The sequence below is a fragment of the Erinaceus europaeus genome, chromosome 4, assembly GCF_950295315.1.
Source record: "Erinaceus europaeus chromosome 4, mEriEur2.1, whole genome shotgun sequence".
Classification (NCBI taxonomy): domain Eukaryota; kingdom Metazoa; phylum Chordata; class Mammalia; order Eulipotyphla; family Erinaceidae; genus Erinaceus; species Erinaceus europaeus.
In genome coordinates this window covers 54,114,320-54,135,585 of record NC_080165.1, presented here as the reverse complement: position 1 = coordinate 54,135,585, position 21,266 = coordinate 54,114,320, and the positions used below count along the sequence as shown (strand labels likewise).

At 48.3% G+C, this 21,266-nt stretch overlaps 2 protein-coding genes across 4 annotated transcripts; one reads left to right on the top strand and one right to left on the bottom strand.

The window, feature by feature from the left end:
- The first annotated feature begins 1,222 nt into the window (after nucleotides 1-1,222).
- On the top strand, nucleotides 1,223-2,236 carry SFTA2 (surfactant associated 2). Its single transcript, XM_007532316.3, has 3 exons — nucleotides 1,223-1,552; nucleotides 1,785-1,873; nucleotides 2,031-2,236. Exons 1-3 carry the CDS (start codon nucleotides 1,492-1,494, stop codon nucleotides 2,115-2,117), a joined length of 237 nt encoding a protein of 78 aa, XP_007532378.1. The 5' UTR covers nucleotides 1,223-1,491; the 3' UTR covers nucleotides 2,118-2,236.
- Nucleotides 2,237-5,073: 2,837 nt separating this feature from the next.
- Nucleotides 5,074-21,252, bottom strand: VARS2 (valyl-tRNA synthetase 2, mitochondrial). Of its 3 annotated transcripts, none has more exons than XM_007532334.3 (30): nucleotides 21,124-21,252; nucleotides 20,451-20,660; nucleotides 20,257-20,341; nucleotides 20,069-20,169; nucleotides 19,281-19,402; nucleotides 19,109-19,175; nucleotides 18,581-18,678; nucleotides 17,306-17,387; nucleotides 17,019-17,138; nucleotides 15,957-16,068; nucleotides 14,733-14,821; nucleotides 13,637-13,727; nucleotides 13,263-13,390; nucleotides 13,055-13,158; nucleotides 12,737-12,818; nucleotides 12,360-12,436; nucleotides 12,206-12,281; nucleotides 10,747-10,852; nucleotides 10,473-10,543; nucleotides 10,236-10,361; nucleotides 9,907-10,011; nucleotides 9,684-9,752; nucleotides 9,485-9,563; nucleotides 9,228-9,355; nucleotides 8,937-9,089; nucleotides 7,890-8,096; nucleotides 6,064-6,175; nucleotides 5,759-5,931; nucleotides 5,501-5,629; nucleotides 5,074-5,394 (listed from the first exon to the last, which is right to left on the bottom strand). In XM_007532334.3, the coding sequence occupies exons 2-30, from the start codon at nucleotides 20,649-20,651 to the stop codon at nucleotides 5,299-5,301; spliced, it is 3,189 nt and encodes a 1,062-aa protein (XP_007532396.1). In that variant the 5' UTR covers nucleotides 20,652-20,660; nucleotides 21,124-21,252; the 3' UTR covers nucleotides 5,074-5,298. The 3 variants fall into 3 exon arrangements, with proteins under 3 accessions (XP_007532396.1, XP_060045404.1, XP_060045405.1); XM_060189421.1 differs by having other exon boundaries at nucleotides 21,152-21,252; XM_060189422.1 differs by lacking the exons at nucleotides 18,581-18,678; nucleotides 20,257-20,341; nucleotides 20,451-20,660; nucleotides 21,124-21,252.
- Nucleotides 21,253-21,266: the final 14 nt, after the last annotated feature.

Genomic DNA, 21,266 nt, shown 5'->3' with positions numbered 1-21,266 from the left:
CGGACAGGCAATCTCTCGTTTTAATGTATTTCCCTGGTTTTGCTTTTTACTTTCCTCCCTGCCTCTGCCCAGTGCTCTATCTTCATCCCCCTGAACTATGTACACAGGTTTTGGGGGAGGGAGTAATAATACATAGGAAAACAGATAGGAGGATGAAGGGCATACGCCTTTGTGAGGCCCATGGGGTTATTTATGTGACTGCTGTGGTCAGATCTGTGGAGTTTACCCCTGTATCTGGCACAACAAGGGGTTGGAGCTGATCTCTTACTGATTTGCTATGTGACCTCAGTAAGTCTTTTGCCCTCTCAGAGCCTTAGTTTCCTGGTTAAAAAAAAAAAAACTCACTATGTGGGCTCCAAACTTTTTGTACACATCTGCCCTTGTGTTTGCCATTGAAGGCCTGTGTGTAACGTATTGGCAGGGGAGACGGGGCATCCTTTTTATGTGAGTGCACCAGGTGGGAGGATATTTTATGAAATTCATGTCTGCATCTAAGTTTTTAAAAATTTATTTATAAAATAGAAAATATCAACAAAAACCATAGGATAAGGGGTAAAATTCCACACATTTCCCACTGCATCTAAGTTTTGAGATAATCTTAGAGCAACTGAGACAAATCGTTCAAAGAGAGAGTTCCCCCATAACCCAGACTTCTTTCCTAGAAAGCCACTCTGGCTAGGGTAGACTCCTGGTTTGGGAAGAAGCTATTCTTTTTTTTTTTTTTTAATTAATTAATTTATTTATTTTCCCTTTTGTTGACCTTGTTGTAGTTATTATTGTTGTTGTTGATGATGTCATCATTGTTGGATAGGACAGAGCAAAATGGAGAGAGGAGGGAAATACAGAGTGGGTAGGGGGGCATAAACACCTGCAGACTGGCTTCATGGCCTGTGAAGGGAATCCCCTGCAGGTGGAGAGCTGGAGGCTCGAACCCAGATCCTTGCACGGTCCTTGTGCTTCATGTCATGTGCACTTAACCCGCTGCACTACCTCCCAACTCCCGGAAGAAACTATTCTTAATCCACCCCTCCCTTTTGGACCCACATTCCTGAGTCCTTTAGTGGCATGATGGTGGCAATTAATAGCAGTTAATAATTAATCCCTAAAGAGCAATGAGAGGCCTAGGCTTGGGTGGAGCCAAATCACTCTTGGGAGGGGCTCTTCCCTGGTCCCTACTTCCCTCTCAGTCTTCTGTCTGTGCAACTAGGCTGTCAGACCCTCAACTCTTGAAACAAGGGGTGGAGTGGGGCTCAGGATTCTGGAAAGGAAATCATCCTCTCTTCCCTAAGGACCCAGCAAATAACACTTTCCTGGGTCCTCAAAATCATACTGGGGAACTGGAAAATCCAGTTACCCAGCTTCCCCCTCCCCTTGCCCCCAGACACCTTGCTAAGTTTTGAGCCTGGGACTGGAGAAAGGAAGCTGTAGTCAAGCGAAACCAGCGAGGCTCCAGACATTGCTTCTGTCCATCTGAGGAGTGAAGTGTCCAGCATGGCAGCCCTGCTGCCCCTCTTCCTCTTCCTGACCCTTCTCAGCACCTCCTATGGGACAGGTGAGGGCTGGAGTGTTGGACCTCAGGGTCCCCATGGCAAGAGGAAGCCAGAAGGGGAAAGAGGTTGGAAACCCCATACCAAGGGCTCAAGGCTAAACCTCCTCATTGAGAGGGTCAGGAAGAGCATTGGTGGGGACGAACTTGCAACTGTGGCAGGAGCAGGTGGGTGCCAGAGTTGGGAAGGAGTCCAGCCCTGACGGTGGGAAGTTAAGCTGCACTTTTTTATCCCTAGGGCCAGGAATGATTTTGCAACTGAAGCTAAAGGACTCCTTTCCGGCAAATTCCTCCTATGGTTATGACTTCATGAGATTGCTTGAAAAGGTAGCTAGTTTTTTGGAGAGGAAAGGATGGGGCTGTGTGGACTTGGGAACGAACTTGGGGCTGAGTCAGTCGGGGCGTCTCTGCTGGGGTCTGGTTGACTTCAGGTATGATCGAGAAGCACCTTACACTTTGCTCTCTAACCCTTTCTCTCCACCAGCTTTGCCTACTTCTTGACCTCCATTCTGGGACCAACGTCACCCTCCATCATGCAGGATCCCTACACCATGTCACCTGCAAAGTCTAAGACCAGTGGAAGTCTGCACTGCTCTCAACGGAGGCATTTGGCCCCCAGAGTGCAGGGAGGATGCTCAGATTTTGTCTTGCTTTCATCTTGCTGAGTAGCAGTAAATACGTTTCATTCAATTGCTTGAATTGATAGGTTTATGAGCATAGGATCAGCAGGAAAAGGGAATTAGACTCCCAGGTCTCTAACTCTCCCCCTTGTTAAATAGAGGGCTTCCAAATGGACGGTCTTTTCCTTAATACCAAAGCCACAGGCCTTAAAGGAATCTAGGGAAATATGCTAAGGGCACACACCCCATGCATTCCTGTGCATGTGAACACTCAGCTCAAGATCTTCAGGGGGCAGGCAGGTGGCTCTGCCAGTAGACTACATGTTACTACATACAAGGTCCCCAGTTAGAACCCCAGGCCACCACACAGAAGTGTCTTCTGGGGTGAGGTAGGGGGAAGCTTCATGAGAAGTGGAGCAGTACTGCTGTCTCTCCTCTTATTCTTAATCTCTCTCACCCTCTATCTAGAAAGGGGGAAATCACCGCCAACCTGTAGTCAACACAGGTACGAAGCCCTGGTAATAAACCTAGCAGCAATAAATCAATCTTCAGAACACTCAGGAATAAAGGAACGAAACATGCATTCAATTCCTGCTTGGTTCTAGGCATGCTTTTCCATTCCCATGTTGGCAGTAATCCTGAATGTAACATAATAGCTATCATTATCCAATTTTACAGATGAGGAAATTAAGACATCATACAAATGCTTTGACTTAATCAAGATTTTTATTTTACCTCCATTTTCTTTAAACTTCTGGGCTGAAGGCTTGGGAACCCCAGATACAGGTACAAGGGCAGAACACCTCAAGAACATGGGTTGTCAATCCAGAGAATCACGCCAATGAATCAGGTCAGAAATAAAGTGGAAGCAATTCTGGCGAGATGAGGGGGTTCAGCTTGGGGGAGGCTGGTAAGAGACTGATAAAGAGACAGGAGGAACTGGCAGTCACAAGTTACACACTTAAGCTTTTTTGTTTATTTTGTTTTTACCAGAACACTTCTCAGCTCTAGTTTATGGTGGTGCTAGGGATTGAAACGGAGACTTTTGGTGCCTCAGGCAGGAAATCCTTTTTGCATAAACTTATGCTAACTCTCCAGTCCACAACTTAATACCTGCTTCATAGGACTGTGAATTTACATGAGTAAGCTCCCTGGGACATATGCTACAGTGTCTGCCAGTTAAGGACTGGGTAGTAGTTATTAAGAAATCTCAAGCCCAATATGCAAACCCCAGGTTCCCTTGGGGGCCTAAGCAATCCCTTCTCTTAAATTTCCTGAGGCAGGTGTTCACCTGATTATCCACTCCATATTTTCTTGACTTCTTACTAGAAGACCAGAATGAAAGCATTCCACTTGACCATTTAGGGGTACTGATGTTTGCTTCCTGTCCTCCACATTTATCCCTGTGTACCACACCACAATCTTACTCCCATACAGTCCATGGAACTGACTACTTTAGAGGTTGATGTAGTGGGAGATAATGTCAGAGGCAGCTCAGGTGAGAGCCCATTCCTAAATACTATAGAGGGACTATAGAAAACAAGAAAAGGGGAGTAGGGCAGTAGCACAGCAGGTTAAGCACACGTGGCACAAAGCGCAAGGACCGGCATAAGGATCCCGGTTTGAGCCCCCGGCTCCCCACCCACAGAGGGATCCCTTCACAGGCGATGAAGCAGGTCTGCAGGTGTCTATCTTTCTCTCCCCCTCTCTCTGTCTTCCCCTCCTCTCTCCATTTCTCTGTCCTATCTACAACGATGACACCAATAACAACAATAAGTACAACAACAAAAAACAAGGGCAACAAAAGAGAAAATAAATAAAATTAAATTAAAACAAGAAAGCCCCAGGTGGTACAGTGTAGATACAGCATTGAGACTCTAAAATAGGAGTTTCAGAATTTGATCCCTGGCACTGCATGTCCCAAAGTGTCTCCTCCAGTTCTCTCTCACTAATATATATAATTTTTCTTTAAGAAGGGAAACTTATAAACAAATTTCCTCTAGTTTCTTTTACAACTGTCCTGGGACTATCAACCCAGAAAAGAGAGCATGAGGCCCTCACACCCATGTGTCCCAAGACCCCAGTATTTTATAACTGATCCTTAGCCTGCTCCAGTGGACAGATGACACCCTTGTACAGGTGTATTAGTTCCAAACATGTCGAGGGACTAGATCTCCATGGAAGAAGAAACAGCTAACTGCCCACCATATATCCTAGGGTCTAAGGCTTCTGCCAAGCAAAAAAAAAAAAAAAAAAAAAATCCAGATTTTCTCGGCCATCTGGGTTACAGCAGCCAGAAAGCAGAAAGAACCTGTAATTTATTAGGCTAGATCCTTGTTGATATTGTGGCAAGTTACATTAGTTCTCTGAACTTGTTTCATCTTCAAAATGAAGTGAACACCCACTTCATCTTGGGAGGATTACATGGCATGCACCAGGAGGACCCAGTCAGTAATAGGCCTGTCATAAATAGTAACTGCTCAGAGCTGCTGGACAGACAAAGCTTGGGCGTGGAAGGGCAAATTCCCTGAATTCCACTGAAATGAGACAAGGTGACAACATAGGTAGGTGGGCAACGGTACATTTAAAGGCTGGGTCTATGTCCCTGTCCCTCCAATCATTGGTGCAAACTAGTGGTGGCTCTGCACACCCCTGGGATGGGGTCAAAAAGGAAGAGGTAGAGGAAGAAGGGCCTGTAGGGATCAGGCATTGTCAGTAAGCCCAGGAAGCAAGTGTAACTCTGGTCACTGTGCTAGATGGCTCTTCTGTCCTTCAAACAGGAAGTCCCCAGACTGTACCCACATTCCCACTGTGGCCTAAAGCCCAAAGCTAAGAAGCAGCTCTCCTCACTTCCCCAGACCATAGTCTCAGAGGACAAATGAGGGGCAAGAAATTCACACAAGCAGGTATGTTTGGGATCTTAAGTTTATCTGAATTTCCTCATTCCAGTTTGGAGGAAGGCTGAGACAAGAATATGAGTGTCTTGAGGACATCTAGTCCTGCGATCTTGACATTCTGTTTTCTTATTTATAAAATAAGGAAGGAGAAACTGTGAAGTGCTCTGATACTCTGGCAGCTGTCACATCTCAAAGGCAGATCTGGAAGGTAGGAAAGCCAGCCTCAGGTTAGAGCTCAGGGTTCCCTCGGGCTAACAGGCACCACCATCAGCTGCTGTAGGTGAGAGGCCGCCTGGTCCAGTTTTGACAATTCCACCTGGAGGGAAGAAATCTGCGCAAGGAGAGAAGCAAGTAAGGACCCAAGCACGAGGCTCACCCTCTCAAGTCCATATTCCCTGAGGGAGGTGGGCTTCCTGGGTGGCCTCCCCCAGTCTCACCCTCTGCTGCCTCTGATTCTCTGCCTGTTCCTCTGAAGGGGTTGAGACAGCGAGGCTATCAAGCTGCTTCTGTAACTTGTGTCTTCGGGCAGCTAACAGAGGCAGATGAGTCTGGGGATCCACCAGACCCTGTAAAAGAAGAGAAGGCTCAAGTTATCTATGGCCTGTTTGAACCTCCCTCCTCCAACCTAAGGACCCAGCTCACTTTATAGAACCCATCTAATCCCTCCCACTCCCATCCAATCTCCCCATGCTCACCTGTACCTCCATGTAGACATGAACAGTGTCACTGAGTGAGGCTTGGGCCCAGCCAGAGGGAGCCGCTGTGCCTGGAGGTAAGAGGCCCACAGCCCCACACTGGCTCAGGGTGCCCAGGGGTTCCAAGAAGGTCTCAAAGCCCTGTTCTCTAGGCTCTGAGATCTGCAGTAGCACTGGAAGAAAAGGAGGCTTCAGGGTCTAGGCATTGGCTCCCACCCACCTACAATGTACCTCACAACTCTGGACACTGCTTATCAGCTCCCAACCCCCTTTGATAGGGACTTGGGGTCCAGGACCTGCCTCACCTTGGGGTCTGACCTTGGTGAGCCCATATGTGACTCGAAGAGCCCTCAGTGTCTGCACAGCCTCCTGGACTCGGGAGAAGTGCCCTTCTAGCTCAGGCTGGTACAGGTGCGCCTGCAAACAGGATGTAGAACTGCCATGCAGACTCCTGGGAGACACTCCAGGAGTCAGCTTTTCTGGCTCTATTCTCCATTCGCCCTTTTTACCATACACAAAGTTCACCCCCTCAAGGAACGGAAGATGGTCAAAACTGTGGAGTGGTGATCCAGGGGATGGTGTAGTGGATAAAGCATTGGATTCTCAAGCATAACGTCCTAGTTCAATCCCTGGCATCACATGTAGCAGAGTGATGTCTGGTTCTCTCTCTCTCCTTCTATCATTCACATTTTAATAAATAAATAAAATCTTAAAAAAAAAAAAAGTGGCGTGATCTAGAAGGCTTAAGATATTCAGTGGTTGATGCTAAGGTTAAAAATAGCTATCAGGTGGTCTGGGAGGTGGCACAGTGGGTAAAACATTGGATTATCAACCATGAGGTCCTGAGTTCAATCCCCAGCAGCATATGTACTAGTGATGTCTGGTTCTTTCTCTCACTCTCTCTTTCTCTATCTGTCTCATGAATAAATAAATTCTTTTAAAAAATGGCAATCGGGCAAAACTAAATTAAAATATGAAACATATTATTCAAGGGTCTGGAAGATAGTATAATGTTTACACAAAAAGACTTTATACCTAAGGATCCAAGATCTCAGGTTCAATCCCCAGCACCACCAAAAGCCAGAGCTAAGCAGTGCTCTGGTTAAAAAGAAAGGCTAGGAAGGGAAGAATTGTTCCAAATAAGGGGGGAAAAGAAGTTTAAATGGACTCGGGTTCCAGATGCCACCAGGATGCTGGCTAGGCTTCCCTGGATTGAAGACCCCACCAATGTGTCCTGGAGCTCAGCTTCCCCAGAGTCACACCCTACTAGGGAAAGAGAGAGGCAGACTGGGGGTATGGACCGACCAGTCAACGCCCATGTTCAGCGGGGAAGCAATTACAGAAGCCAGACTTTCTACCTTCTGCATCCCTCAACGACCCTGAGTCCATGCTCCCAGAGGGATAGAGAATGGGAAAGCTATCAGGGGAGGGGGTGGGTTATGGGGATTGGGTGTTGGGAATTGTGTGGAGTTGTACCCCTCCTACCTTATGCTTTTGTTCACTAATCCTTTCTTAAATAAAAAATTAAAAAAAAAAAAAAAAAAAAAAAAAAGAAGTTTAAATGGTTCAACTAAATAATGGGGGCGGTGAAATAGCTCACTTGGATTGTGTACTGTTTTGCATGTGTGTGATCCAGGTTCAATCCTAGCCCCTACTGCACTGAAGGAAGCTTTGATGCTACAGTGTCGGTCTCTCTCTCTCTCTCTCTCTCTCTCTCCTTCCCTTCCCAGTCTCTATAAAAAATAAAATAGACCTTAAAAATGATCTTTTGGCCGAGTTTACAGAATTTCTTGCAGAATTATTAAAGCTTAAAATCTACAGAGATTTTTGGCGTACCTTATTATTAATATCTAATCCTCATCACAACCTTGACACATACTGTCACCACCGCCAGTTTAAATACAGGGAAAACTGAGGCACAGTCACATGGCTAGTAAGTGAAGGGTTAGAGTCCTGCTCTTGACCACGGTGTTAATATGGTCCCCAGAATCCTACAGGAACAGTCCAGTCTCCCAAAGACTATAGTCAAGTACAAATCGCTGCTGCCAAGGGCTGCACAGCTACAAACCCTCTTAGGAGATTGCTCCCCACCCCTTTACCATAGTCACATTCCAAGACACAAAGGACTCACCAAGCTTCGGGCACTGGGATAAGGGGCAACACAGATACTGGGGGAAGGGGAGCTGCCAGGCCTAGGAGGCAGCCTCTGCCAGAGCTCTTCAGCCAGGAAGGGCATAAATGGAGCAAGGAGGCGCAGAGCGACTTCTGCACAGGAAAACAGGACCTGTGGAGGCCCTGAAGGACGAGGCGAATGCAACAGCACAGGCTTCACAGATTCCTAGGGAGGATGTCAATGGGTCAGGGGAGTGACCATGGCCAAACAGGACACACCTACTAGCCTGCAAGTGAACAACTGCAGGTAAGCACAGGCAAGGAGAGCCCCTAGCATCTCTGACACCACTGGCTGTCCCAGGACACACAGTGATACACCTGAAAAGGAAATTCAGGGCAGGAATATTCAGAGTTAAGTGACAGTCAAAATGGTTCAGGAGATTTGTGTAGTGTAGAAAGAAAAGCACTGGGGGTTTTGAAACTTTTGAAAAGTTTTTCAACACTTGTGTAGTGTAGAAAGAAAAGCAATGGGGGGTTTTGACACTTTTGAAAAGCTTGAGATGTTGACTGAGGGCAGCATTCCTGAGCCAACAGCATCAGTAGCATTTGGGACAAGTAATTAAAGTCTTGCCATCCTAGCCCCTAGCTGCAGAACAAGCCTGGGGCATGTGAGGTACACCAAGCACTCCACAGCTAGCCAAGCCTAGTGGTGGTTATGTAGGATCAAGTTTGAAAAAGTCACTGCTCTTCCTTCGTCAGCTTATCTCCAGCCTGCTTAGGCTACAAACTTAGCAACTACACGGGCTGACAAATAACTTCCATCTGCCTTTGACACTGCTCTATCAGATTCAGTTTTCTAGAAGCATCCCCTCCTCCTCCTCCAGTTTCCCAAGGTGACAGGTAGGAAACCACCCAAAGGTGAAGAGAGTCAGGATTTCCCCATCTCATCTTCCTGTCCTAAGTGAAAGAGTAACTAGTCCAGAGCTCTCTGCCATGGACTTCCGACTTCAAGGGGAAGGAGAAGTAGGCCTGTAGCAATGAAATTCTTGCCCCTGGCTTCTCTCACCAAGTAGACATCACAGAGGTTGTGCAGCCAGAAGTGGTGCAGGGCATGGGTGACGCGAGACAGCTCTCGACTGAGGAAACCTTGCTCACACTCCCGGGCGGTGCGGGCAAGGCAGCTCAGGATCCAGGCATCCATCGGGGATAGGGGAGGGAGCTGCGGGCAGAAGGGGGTTCAGCACTGGGATGGCTTGACTCCTCTGCCTCCTTTCCTCCCAGATGCCGCTGTGAACCCTTACATGCCATATCACTCCCACCCCACACTCCTCCCACCAAACATCTCTTTCTCACTTACTTCCTCTGCAGGTTGGGGTACAAAATTTTCCCCTAGGGCATTGTAAATAAAGCGCATGGCATTCCAAATCTTGTTGCAGAAATGGCGGAAGCTCAGGACTTCTGAGACAGACAGGTGCATGTCTCTCCCTGGATGGGAGCAAAAGGGGAGAACATGCACATGAGAGGGAAACTCGGCGAGTCCTCAGCCTGGCACACCCCTAGGCGTGGGTGCCCACTACCCACTGGAGCCCTGACACCTCTCTTGCCCAGGCTTACCCAGGGCCCCGTGGGAGCACAGGGTGAATCGCAGAGCATCTGTCCCACACTCTGGGATCCCATAAGGGAAGTCCTTTCTCTGAAAGCAGAGGGATGACAGATGTCATGAGGTTACAGGAACAGAGCCAGGGCTGCAGAGGAAAGCAGTGGCTGGTAGCTAACGGCTGGGGGGGGGGGGGGGGAAGTACTGAGAACTCACTTGCGCAGTGGCTGCAATCACCAGCTCCGTGGGGTCCAAGTTCCCATCCTTCAGCTTTTCCTGCAGCACCTGGGATGATGGGAATTCAATGGTCTCAGTCTAAGAGCCTGCCCCTGACCAGAGTCTCACCCACTGTTCCTCCTAGTTGGTCAGCTTCTCAGGCTCCCCGCGCCCCCTTCCACCCCCAACCCCAGCAGCCCTTGTCAGGGCCCTTCATCCTGACCTCCAGTTCCACCCCACTGATGATGTCCCGGGGGTCCAGCACGTTCCCCAGGGACTTGCTCATTTTCCGGCCTTGCCTGTCCCGAATCATGGAATGAAGAAGCACCTGGAGGCATGAAGGGGGTCAGCTGGTCAGTCAAAAGAGGTTTAAATAGCCTTTTCCTGTCTACATGATCCTTTGGGATCCAAGACCTCCGTAGACTTAAGAGATCAAAGTGGGAATTGGATCAGGAAAAAGGGGTTGGGAGCATGGACACCACCACATCAGGGGTTAGAATGGAGAACAAAGTCTAGAGGAAACTGAGGATCACAGAGAGGGCTCTTTCTTACCTTGTTAAAGGGCAGTTGCCCCGTGAGCGCGCTCCCTAACATGACCATGCGACCCACCCAGAACAGCAGGAGGTCACTGCCCGTTTCCAGAAGTGACAAAGGGTAAAAGCGAGCCAGGTCTGAAGTCTAGGAAGAAGGAGGGAAACAATAAAAGGCTCATGCCCTAGGCTTCCAGTTCTTCTTGAGGTTCTTGGTGGTCCAAGAGTTTCCTTCCTTCACCCTCCCAGCGCACCTCACCTCTTGAGGCCAGCCCAGAGAAGAAAAGGGGTAAAGAGCCGAAGAGAACCAGGTGTCCAGGACATCAGGGTCTGGGAAACAGAACAGGGAACAAGGATGACTGGAACCTCGGCATCTAGGACCTCTGTCCTAGACTATTCACCTTCCCAGACCAACTTTCACACACAGAGACCAGGAATTGGGTTCTTTGCCCCATCCCCCCACCCCTATTGTCTCCATCTCAGCACCTGCACCCTCAAAACTCAGGTGCCCCCCACTCTTGTCAGGCACTCACCTCTCTTCAGGGTCAGCTCCGCCCCTGGTCTCCCTGTCAGTTTCGCAGCTCTTTCTCTGGCCTCAGACTCTGTCCGTCCAACCACCCAAAGGTCCTCTGTGCCACCCTGCAGAAGTGAGGTACAGGTCTTCCCAGACGACAGTCTTAGCCCACCTGCACGTTAGCTACTAGGCTCAGGCAAAAATGACAAAAGCCTTGAGCCCCTTGGAATATATCAAAAATGCCTAATATAAATGCCTAATATATCAAAAAAGCCTAGCTTCTTCCCGCAGCAAGACCTTTAGTTCCATCTGCTATGCTCTGACCTTTAGGTTCCTGATTATTAAACAAATTGTTCTGCTTTATAACTTATTGCTTTTCAGCCACCAAGTTGCAAACGGTAATATGATGCCATCCTGACTTCCCTGGGCAGATGACCTCACCAATGTGTCCTGGAACCTCACCTCCTTTGAGCCCTACCCCACTAGGGAAAGACAGAGACAAGCTGGTGGGTATGGACCTGCCGATGTCCATGTTCAGTGAAGAAGCACTTATAGAAGCCAGATCTTCCACCTTCTGCACCCCAGAAGGAATTTTGGTCCATATCCCCAGAGGGATAAAGAATAGGGAAGGTTCAGGGAGTCAGGCGGTAGCGCAGCAGGTTAAGTGCACATGGCGCAAAGCGCAAGGACTAAAGGAAGGATACCGGTTCAAGGCCCAGCTCCCCACCTGCAGGAGAGTCGCTTCACAAGCGGTAAAGCAGGTCTGCAGGTGTCTGTCTTTCTCTCCCCTTCTCTGTCTTCCCCTTCTCCATTTCTCTGTCCTATTCAACAACAATGACATCAATAACAATAATAATAACTACAACAATAAAACAAGGGTAACAAAAGGGAATAAGTAAATATTAAAAACATGTTTAAATAAAAAAAGAATAGGGAAGCTTCTAATATAGGGATGGAATATGGAACTCTGGTAGTGGGAATTCTATGGAATTGTTCCCCTCTTACCCTAATTCTTATTAATCATTATCAAATCACTAATAAAAAATAAAATAAGTTAAAAAATAAGTGAGGTATATAAAAGAGGGGTTTTTTTTGGTTTGTTTGTTTTGCTTTTTCTTTTAGAGACACATAAACACTGAGAGGCTGAGAGACCACAGCACCTAAGCTCCCTTCAGTACAGTGGGGGTGAGGCTCAAACCTGGGTCTTGTCCATGGTAAAGCAGTGTACTATCCAAGTGAGCTATTTCACCAACCTAAAGTGTGAGAATAAGGTGTGAAACATCACTTGAGTTTTCACTTCTCCTGTGGTCTGAGGGTGGCTGGCCCCCTCTGGTGGTAAAATGAAGAAACACAGTCTCAGGAGCTAAGAGGCTCAGTAATTTACATGACACTTGGGATAAACAGGGAGCTGGACCTGGTGCTAGAAGTCCTCTGACCCTTCCCACAAGCCAGGCTTTCCATCACTTCCTGCTACCAACCTGTGCACTCTCCTCTGTGACCAGGTAGGCTGGAATCTGATGGCCCCACCACAGCTGCCGAGAAACACACCAGTCCCTGCAGAGAAGGCACGAGTGACTGCTCTGCATCACCATGGGCCCCTCTCCCATTTCTGAGCACCCATCTTCCCCTTACCCAATGTTGGAAAACCAGTACTGCCAGCTCTTCTTGTGGAAGGACGGGCTGAGCCCCAGGGTCCCTGATTCCACAGCCTGGAGGGAAAGAGGGCATTTGACTGGTGAGCCCCTCTCTGCACCTCACTCCCTCCTGGGAAGGGACAGGTAGCCACCTAGGTGCTTCCAAAACTAAGAAAGCAACTTCTAAGCCTCCCAAGAAAAGTCTAGGCTGCAGTGAGGACACAAGTCAGCCCTTTCTGAGCCACTCTGCTTCCATGCCCTCAGTTACCATGGCAAAGAGATCTTTCGGGAAGCCTTCCTGCCTCCTGTTTCTTTACATCCATCCTCTGGGAGCTCCCCCACCCCCGATGCCACTCCCTTCAGAGTGCACCTCACCTTGGCAGCTTGTTCCCCCATTTTCTGGCAGCGGACAAACCACTGGCTCTTCAGCAAGTATTCTATCACATCCCCAGAACGGCTGGAAGGGAAAGAGGTGTGGTCACTTTCCCTCCAGCCCTGTCCCCTTCCTCGAGACACAGGGCCCCACTCTGTGCCAGGCCCTTAGTACTGAGAATTGGCAGCCAGTGAAACCAATACAGAGCTTGTATTGAAGGATAAGGGGTACAGCCCACTCTACTATCACTCTTTAAGGTTTTCCTTCTGGAGGTTGAAATAAATGGGGTTGGTCTTCAGTTAGGAAGTTAAGAGGGTTACCTACAAATGGGCAGCACCATGGGGTGGTTCTGGAAACCCCGGAACAGGCCCTGCTCCCTCAGAGCAGATAGTATCTTTTCCCGGGCCACAAATCGGTGTAGGCCCTGGGGAGAAATTGACATTAGCAACAGTTTACGGCATCTAGAAAAACACAAAAAAGGAAGAAGGGGGGGTGGGGGCAGGAAGCGAGCAACAGAGCTGGTACCACCTGCAGCCAGTCTCCACAGAGGGAGGTCATGGTCCCATCTTCTGCGATGACACTCAGGGGGGTGAAGCCATGCCGGGCCCCCAGCTCGGCATCAGCAGGGCTATGAGCTGGAGTCACTTTCACAACCCCTGGGGGAGCAGAATCTCTGTGAGGACTGATGCCCGACCTTGGCTTTGGGTTTTTTAGAGGTGTCACCATCACCCACACCTCATTATTCCTCCTCTCTTTTCTATGCATCCTTGTATTCCCCACTCCCAAGACTATTCTACATCCCACCCCACTCCCACTTTTTCACTCGTCCTGGTTCCTTCCCCTCTCCCCTAGAGCTCCTGCCTGAGCATCTCCTTCCTCTAACCGCCTCCCAACCCCCTCACCTGTACCCAGGTCTGGCCTAACAGCAGAGTCGGTGATGATGGGGAGAAGCTGCCCAGTCAAGGGGTGACGGAGTTGTCGCCCATGTAGATGCTGAAGAGAAGGGAAATGGATCAAGGACATGTACATGTGTGGGGTGGGTAGGTCTGGGCTGGGTGTGAAAACCCCTGAATGACAGTAAAAATAAAAAGATAAAGCACTAGAGTGAAGATAAGCAACATTTTTCTTAAATGGAGAGAGTATTAATTTTGTAGACTTTGTGAGCCGAGGCAAATTCGGTCCCTGTATAATCACTCTATCGAGCACCATAGTGAAGTTGGATAATACATAATCATAGTTCATAATGCATCAGTAAATGACGACTGGTCCATACAAAAACAGGCAATGGAATAGAATAGGTGCTCAGGCCATCACTTGTCAACCTGAGCTAGAGAAAAAGAAAAGCAATGGGGCTGGAGAGGTATCTCAGAAGGCAGAGCACCTCCCTTGCATATGTGAGGCTACGAGTTTGATCCCTGGCACTGCAAATGCCAGAACAATGCTAGTGTATGTCTATCTCACTCTCTTGCTCGTAAAACAAGCAAATGGAAAAATTTGTAACTTTTTTTTTCCTCCAGGGTTATTGCTGGGGCTCAGTGCCTGCACTACGAATCCACTGCTCCTGGGGGCTATTTTTTTCCTTTTGTTGCCTTTGTTATTTATTGTTGTTATTGCTGTCGTTGTTGTTGGATAGGAGAGAGAGAAATCGAGAGAGGAGGGGAAGACAGAGAGGGGGAGAGAAAGACACCTGCAGACCTGCTTCACCGTTTGTGAAGCAACCCCCCTGCAGGTGGGGAGCCAAGGGCTCGAATCCAGATCCTTATGCTAGTCCTTGCGCTTTGCACCACATGCGCTTAAACCTGCTGTGCTACCGCCCAGCCCCTGAAAAAAATTGTAAAATTCTACAAAAGAAGGAAACAGAAGTAGATTCAGAACAATTGGAGAGCTATGATGAGAAAAGTCTTAGGAAAAAGAAGGAAGAAGCCTAGCATTCCAAAAGAAAGCATGAGCAAACTTTGGGTAGAGAGGCTGAATGTCAGGGAGTGTACTGGGTATTACCGTGTATCGGGAGTCGTCAGGATGAACAGCCACAGCCACGTCTCCAGGAAGTGTCTCTGGTCTCGTGGTTCCTACCAAGACCTCCGTATCTAAGACAAAAAGTCAAACATGTATACTTGCAATCATTTTCACCCCTCACTCCCAACACAGCCAAAGACAGGAGAGCTTGGAAAGAAATGCTTCTCAGATCTTGGGAAGGGTTTGCAGGGAACAGTCTAGTTTGAGAGACCCTCCAAAAGTAACTAGAAAAAATTAGGACCAGTGTCTATAAGAGCCTGGCATTTCCATGTAACCTAACAACCATAGAGTAAGAGTTTTTGGTGTTAAGGAACGTCTCAATAACTTGGGGGTGGGGGGGTGGGGGGAGGAGAGACAAGATAAGCGTTAAAAAAAAAAAAGAGTCCCTGGGAGATAGGAAACATTACTATTAGTAGCACAACAACCTGGAACACTGAAGGTTTCAGGTTCAATATGTGACACCACCATAAGCCAGAATTGAGCAGTGCTCTGATAAAATAAAGAAGTAAATTTAATTTTTAAAAAGCAGTTGAAATCTTTGCTTGGTGCACAGACAAATGGAGTTTGTTGTGCCCTAATACAAACACTGTGCATTCTATGGGGCAGGCATGCACCCACCCCACAAGAAACCGACAGTTGCAGCTTATCCATCTCCCCTTTCTTTGAAATCACAGGAATAAAAACTGTCCGAATCACTCTAGAACTGTTTTTTTGTCATTTTCCTGAGTAGCATGGCAGCCTCCTGTAAATTATGCTATGCTCCCAGAGGTCTATGACCATGTACATTTTTTTACATGGTCCAAGGTACCCATGCAAGTTGACCCCAAGAATGCACACACAGGGCTGGGAGATGGCACACCTGGTTGAGCATATGCATTACTCAGCTCAAGGACCCAGGTTTAAGCCCCTAGTCCCAACTGAGGGAAGCTTCATGAATGGTAAAGCAGTGCTGCATATGTCTCAAAAGAGTGCTGCAGGTGTTATCTCTCTTTTATTTCCCTCCCTCTCAACTTTTCTGTTTTATCAAGTAAAAAATATAAATAAGTAAGTAAATACATAAAATTTTTAAAAAGCAAAATCAGAATGCAAACACTACTGTGTTCCCCTATGCCCCACCCCCCAGGTCCTGTGGCAAACAGGCTAGTGGGCTCCTACTGCTTGGACACAGGTTTCAGCGTGGTAAACCCCTCTAAGAGCTACACTCACCAAGTTCTCCATCCACAGGGAAGGCCACGGAAAAGAGCAGCCCAAAAGACACAGGGGTGGAACAGCCAGGCAATCGGAGATCCGTGCGGCCTGTTAGGGGCCGTTTCTCCACCTAGGATTAAAAAAGGTAGCCTTTTTTGTTTGTCTTGTTTGTTTTGCCACCAGGGTTATCACTAGGGCTCAGTGACTGAACAGCTCCACTTCCAGCAGCCATTTTTTCTTTTATTTCCTTTCGACAGAAGGTAAGAGACAAAGAGTGTGTGTGTGGGGGGGGGGAGATACCACAGCACTGTTTCACTACTCATGAAGCTTCTATGTAGTGGCCTAGGGTTTGAACCCAGGTCTTCACACACGGTAACATATGCACTCTACTGGGTGAGTCACCTGTTGGCCCCCAGAAGGGTGAGTTTTTCTGCAGGCTCACAGTGGATTCCCTACTGCCACTCATGAATCCACCCAGACGTCCCTGCAAGCCATCTCAAAGCCAGGAGCTTTGGGCAGCACTTCCCTCTCTTTTCCCTCCCCGCTTCTCCACCCTTCACCTAGTTCTTATGCAATCAGTTATAACGGAGCATGCTGATCACACACCACTGCTAAATAAGCGTCTTCAACGGCTTCTCATTCAGTTATTTGTTGTTGTTGTTTTCTCTTTTGCATTTTATTTTGTTACTTTTCATTGGATAAAAACAAAGAGACATGGAGAAGGGAAAGTAGAGCTAGAGAAGAAGAGAGAAACCTACATACAGCATTGCTTCACAGCTCGTGAAGCTTTCCCCCTGCAGGGGAGGACCAGGCGCTTGAACTCGGGTCCTTGCACAATGTAACATATGTGCTCAACTGGGTGCACCACTGCCCAGCCCCTCTCGTTCAGTTCTCACAACATTCCCATCATGCAAACACTTCCGTCACCCTTAATTTAGACAGAGGAAAATAAAGCTTAAAGAGGCTAGAAGGCTGCCAGAAGTCACATGAAGGCCAAGCCAGGCAGCAACCCGTCTCCAGTTAAGCTTAAGTTCCCCCTGCCCCAGAGCTCTCCCAGTCCTGCTTTTCCCTCTGCCTCACCTCAATATCAGAGATGGCTGATCTTAAAGCGCATGACCAGTTGACAAGCTGCCGGTTCCGATACAGCAACCCTGCCTCATAGAGTCGTACGAAAGCTTCTGTCACAGCCATTGAAGAGCTCTGGAATAAGCTAAGTGTCCACATCCAACAGCCCTTCTCAGCCCCTGCTCCCATTCAGGGGCCCAGGAAGCCTTCAACCCCCCAAAACAAAGAACAACCTTCCTACCGGCACAGATCTCTAAACACCTCCCTGATACCCACAGGGGGCCACAGCATAGAACACTCACCACATCCATAGTGAAGCAGTCACGATCCCAGTCCAGAGAGGCTCCCAGGGCTTGGAGCTGCTTACAGATTTCTCCACCTTTCCTGGGCCCAGAGAGATTTTTATCAGTATATTCTGAGCACTAATTATTTCCCAAGCTCAATGATTCCCCAAAGGTTATCAGGTGGTAAAGTGAGTATGGCATTGATCTGCACAAACACAGTAAAAGGCCTCCTATGGCAGCAAAAAAGAAAAAAAAAGAAAAGTTCTATAGTAATAGAGGAGAAAGCAGTTGATTTGTGGAGAGCCCAAAGAAGTTTTATAGAAAGGACTGCATGTGATAAACAATGTGGGGAAATTTATTTATATATTTTCCCTTTTGTTGCCCTTTTTTTTCTATTGTTGTTGTAGTTATTTTTGTTGTTGTTGTTGATATCGTTGTTAGATAGGACAGAGAGAAATGGAGAGAGGAGGGGAAGACAGAGAGGGGGAGAGAAAGACAGACACCTGCAGACCTGCTTCATTGCCTGTGAAGCGACTCCCCTGCAGGTGGGGAGCCGGGGGCTCGAACCGGGATCCTTATACTTGGTGCCACGTGCACTTAACCCGCTGCGCTACCACCCAACACAAATGTGGGGAAATTAAGGTAATTTCAAGCATATGAAAGGTGGGAATGAGTCTACAGAAGAGATAAGGAAATCTAGGCAACAAGGTATCGGGGAGGGCCGTGTGTGTGTGTGTGTGTGTGTGTGTATTTTTCTTTACTGTCCTTTGTGAATATCATATATTTTATAAAACAGTCCACTGGCAAAAAGATTATGATTCACCAAGACTCAGTAGTTAGCATTTCCTAGCAATAAAATATTTTTCACTAAGGTTTGTACATTTTTTAGACAATACAATTGTACCCACAACAAACTACAGTGTAATATAAACACAAATTTTATGTGTACTGAGAAACAAAAATTCCACATGACTTGCTTTAAAGTAATATCTGCTTTACAGTGATGGGCTGAAACCAAAGGCACAATATTTCTGAAGATGTATGTTGATAAGCATGCACATATTTATGTATATATTTAGTATATTATGTATATGCACATAAACATGTATGTTTTACTGTAACACATAAGCACAAAGCTTGGAGATTTCCACCAAATGTTAAGGGCTCCAGAACTTATATCTCCAAGTAACGCTGGATGAGAAAAATTGTGACAAGTTAGGAGAGAGTGGCGGGAAAGCAAGGACCCAAACATGCTCTCCCAGTCCCACCATGTCTGTCTACTCTCATACTCACTCCTCCTTCCACTTCCACACCTCCTGAAGGAAGTCTTCCCGGTTCAGCTCATGCCTTCTCACTCCTCGTTCCTTCCATAGATGTTTTTCTACTACAGCCTAAGGTATGAATAGGGTGCAAATGAAGAGAGAATCTAATTGTTTTTGTTTTGCCTCCAGGGTTATCGCAGGAGCTCGGTGCATGCACTACCAATGCACTGCTCCTGGCAACCATTTTTTCTTATTTTGTTGTTGTTTTTGTTGGGTAAAACCGAGAAATCAAGAGAGGTGGGGAAGACAGAGAGAGAGAGAGAAAGATAAACACCTGCAGACCTGCTTCACTGCTTGTGAAGCCACCCCTCTGCAGGTTGGGGGTGGAGCTTGAACCAGGATCCTTTCATGGGTCCTTGCCTTTAGCGCCATGCCATGTGTGCTTAACCCAGTGTGCTACCACGCGGGCCCCTTAAAACCTCACTGCTTTGTGGAAATATGTCTCCTTCACTTAAGAACAGAAGAGAAAAAAAAAAAGTGACCAAAAAAACCCACATACTTGGGTAGCAATGCCAGCATGATCAGAGCCCGGGACCCATAGCACTTGATCCCCACGCATGCGGTGCCTGCAAAAGAAATACATGACCTTAAGCTTTTCACAATTCATCCCCACTCTTCCCCATACTTTATACTTTCTCTCCAAGACCTTAAGCAGTCCCATTCCCTCTCACCAGCGCACAATGGCATCCTGGACGGCCACTGTCAGTGCATGTCCAATGTGTAGGGTGCCGGTGACATTGGGAGGTGGGATACACATGGAAAAGGTCTCCCCGGTGGCCTGAGGCAACTTGGACTAGAAGGAATGTCAAAAGAGAAATGTCAAAGGGTATGAGAAAACTGGGCAGTACCTGGGGAACGAGCACCCCCTGGTGTTTGCAAAGCAGAAATAAATGCAAGGAAGAATGGTGCGGCAGATAGGTGAAAACCTGCCAAGATAATGCTTTGAAAAGAGGGGGGGAGGGGTTGGGCGGTAGTGCAGTTGGTTAAGCACACATGGCACAAAGTGCAAGGACCAGTGTAAGGTTCCCGGTTTGAGCCCCCGGCTCCCAACCTGCAAGGGAGTCACTTCACGGGCAGTGAAGCAGGTCTGCAGGTGTCTTATCTTTCTCTTCCCCTCTGTCTTCCCCTCCTCTCTCCACTTCTCTCTGTCCTATCCAACAACGACGACAATAACTACTACAACAATAAGACAACAAGGGCAACAAAAGGGAATAGATAGATAAATGAATATTTAAAAAGAAAAGGGGCAGCTCTCCTTAATTCTTTGTGCTTTGCGCCACGTGCGCGTAACCCGCTGCGCTACCGCCTGACCCCCAGCTCTCCTTAATTCTAACAGGTTCCGCAATGCGGTTGGTTAGGAGCTCCAGGCTCTGGGAATTTTGTTATGTTCTCCCCACAGGCCTCACAGTACCAGGGATCATTTAGAAACCCCCTAAACCCTACCCTGTCCAGCACTAACCTGATATTCCGGTTTGAAGAAGCCTTCTCGCACCCACCATGGGTACCAGGCAGCCTCGACATACTGGGGACTGTATGCAGGAGGCAAGGGCTGGGAGACATCTGTGGAAGCAGAGGAGAGTTCCACAACCCCGAATTTTGTTCCCAGGCTGCATTCCAACAGACCAAATGTAATGATTCCCTAGTTACCTTTCTTTTCACCATGTACGGTGGGGACTTCATACAATACTATCTCCTTAGGAGTCCAGGCCTTACTGAATTCTGCAGGAGATTGCTGTGTGAAGGAAGGAGAAATGCAATTCCAAGTATTTTCCAGGCCTCTAGAATCCAGTCCCTCCTCCAGCCCTTCTCAGGCACAAATGACAAGCTGTTAGATCCCTAACCTTGCTCTTGCGGGCTATCCCAGATTCCAGTGCCTCATGTTTCTCTAGCAGGCGCTTCTGTTTGGCTTCACGGTTTTTCCGGGAGATGGCGGATCCATAAGGTTCTGACTGTGTAGAAAGAGGCTGAGACCGGGGGAAGCCCCGTGATGGTCTCAGTCCCCAAAATGGTGGTCGAAAAGGGGCCAGCGGCAAATGAGGCATCAGGAGTGCCTGGCAAGAAGCCAAGATCTGTTTCAGAAACAGCACATTAGGAGCACAAGGAGATGGGAAAGGCCACACCCCCCAGTCATACCCCGCTGCTAATTTCCGGTCTCCTACAACCACCGGCTGTCATTCAAAGTATCTGTCCTCTCCCACACAACCCTTCAATTTGAATGCTAGTGTCAGGAGTTCACAGGAACTAGACATTGGAATCACAGAACCTAGGGCCCCTCTGGGTTTGGGTCGGGGTCTTTGGCCCTCCGTCCCTGCATCTGCGACGTGGGAGTGATCGCAGACGAAAGCGAAGGGGAAACAGGCAGGTTTGGTGGAGATGACAGGCAGCAACGCGCCGGAGCGCTAGTCTCGCCAGGGCCCGAGGTTCCGGCCTGCCCAAGCCCCGTCCACACTGTCCCCAGCCCCGCGCGGCCTGGCCTTCACGCCTGTCCCACCGCGTGGGCCGTCGCACCCCCACCTCTCAGAGCCTGTCTGCGCGCGCTCACCCGGCGAGCCCGCGGATGGTTCGGACGCCCCGCGGCGATGGTGGCGGGGGCAGCAAACAGCTGCAGGTTCGACCCCTGAACGTGACCCGCGACCCGCGCGGTGCAGGAGGCAGGG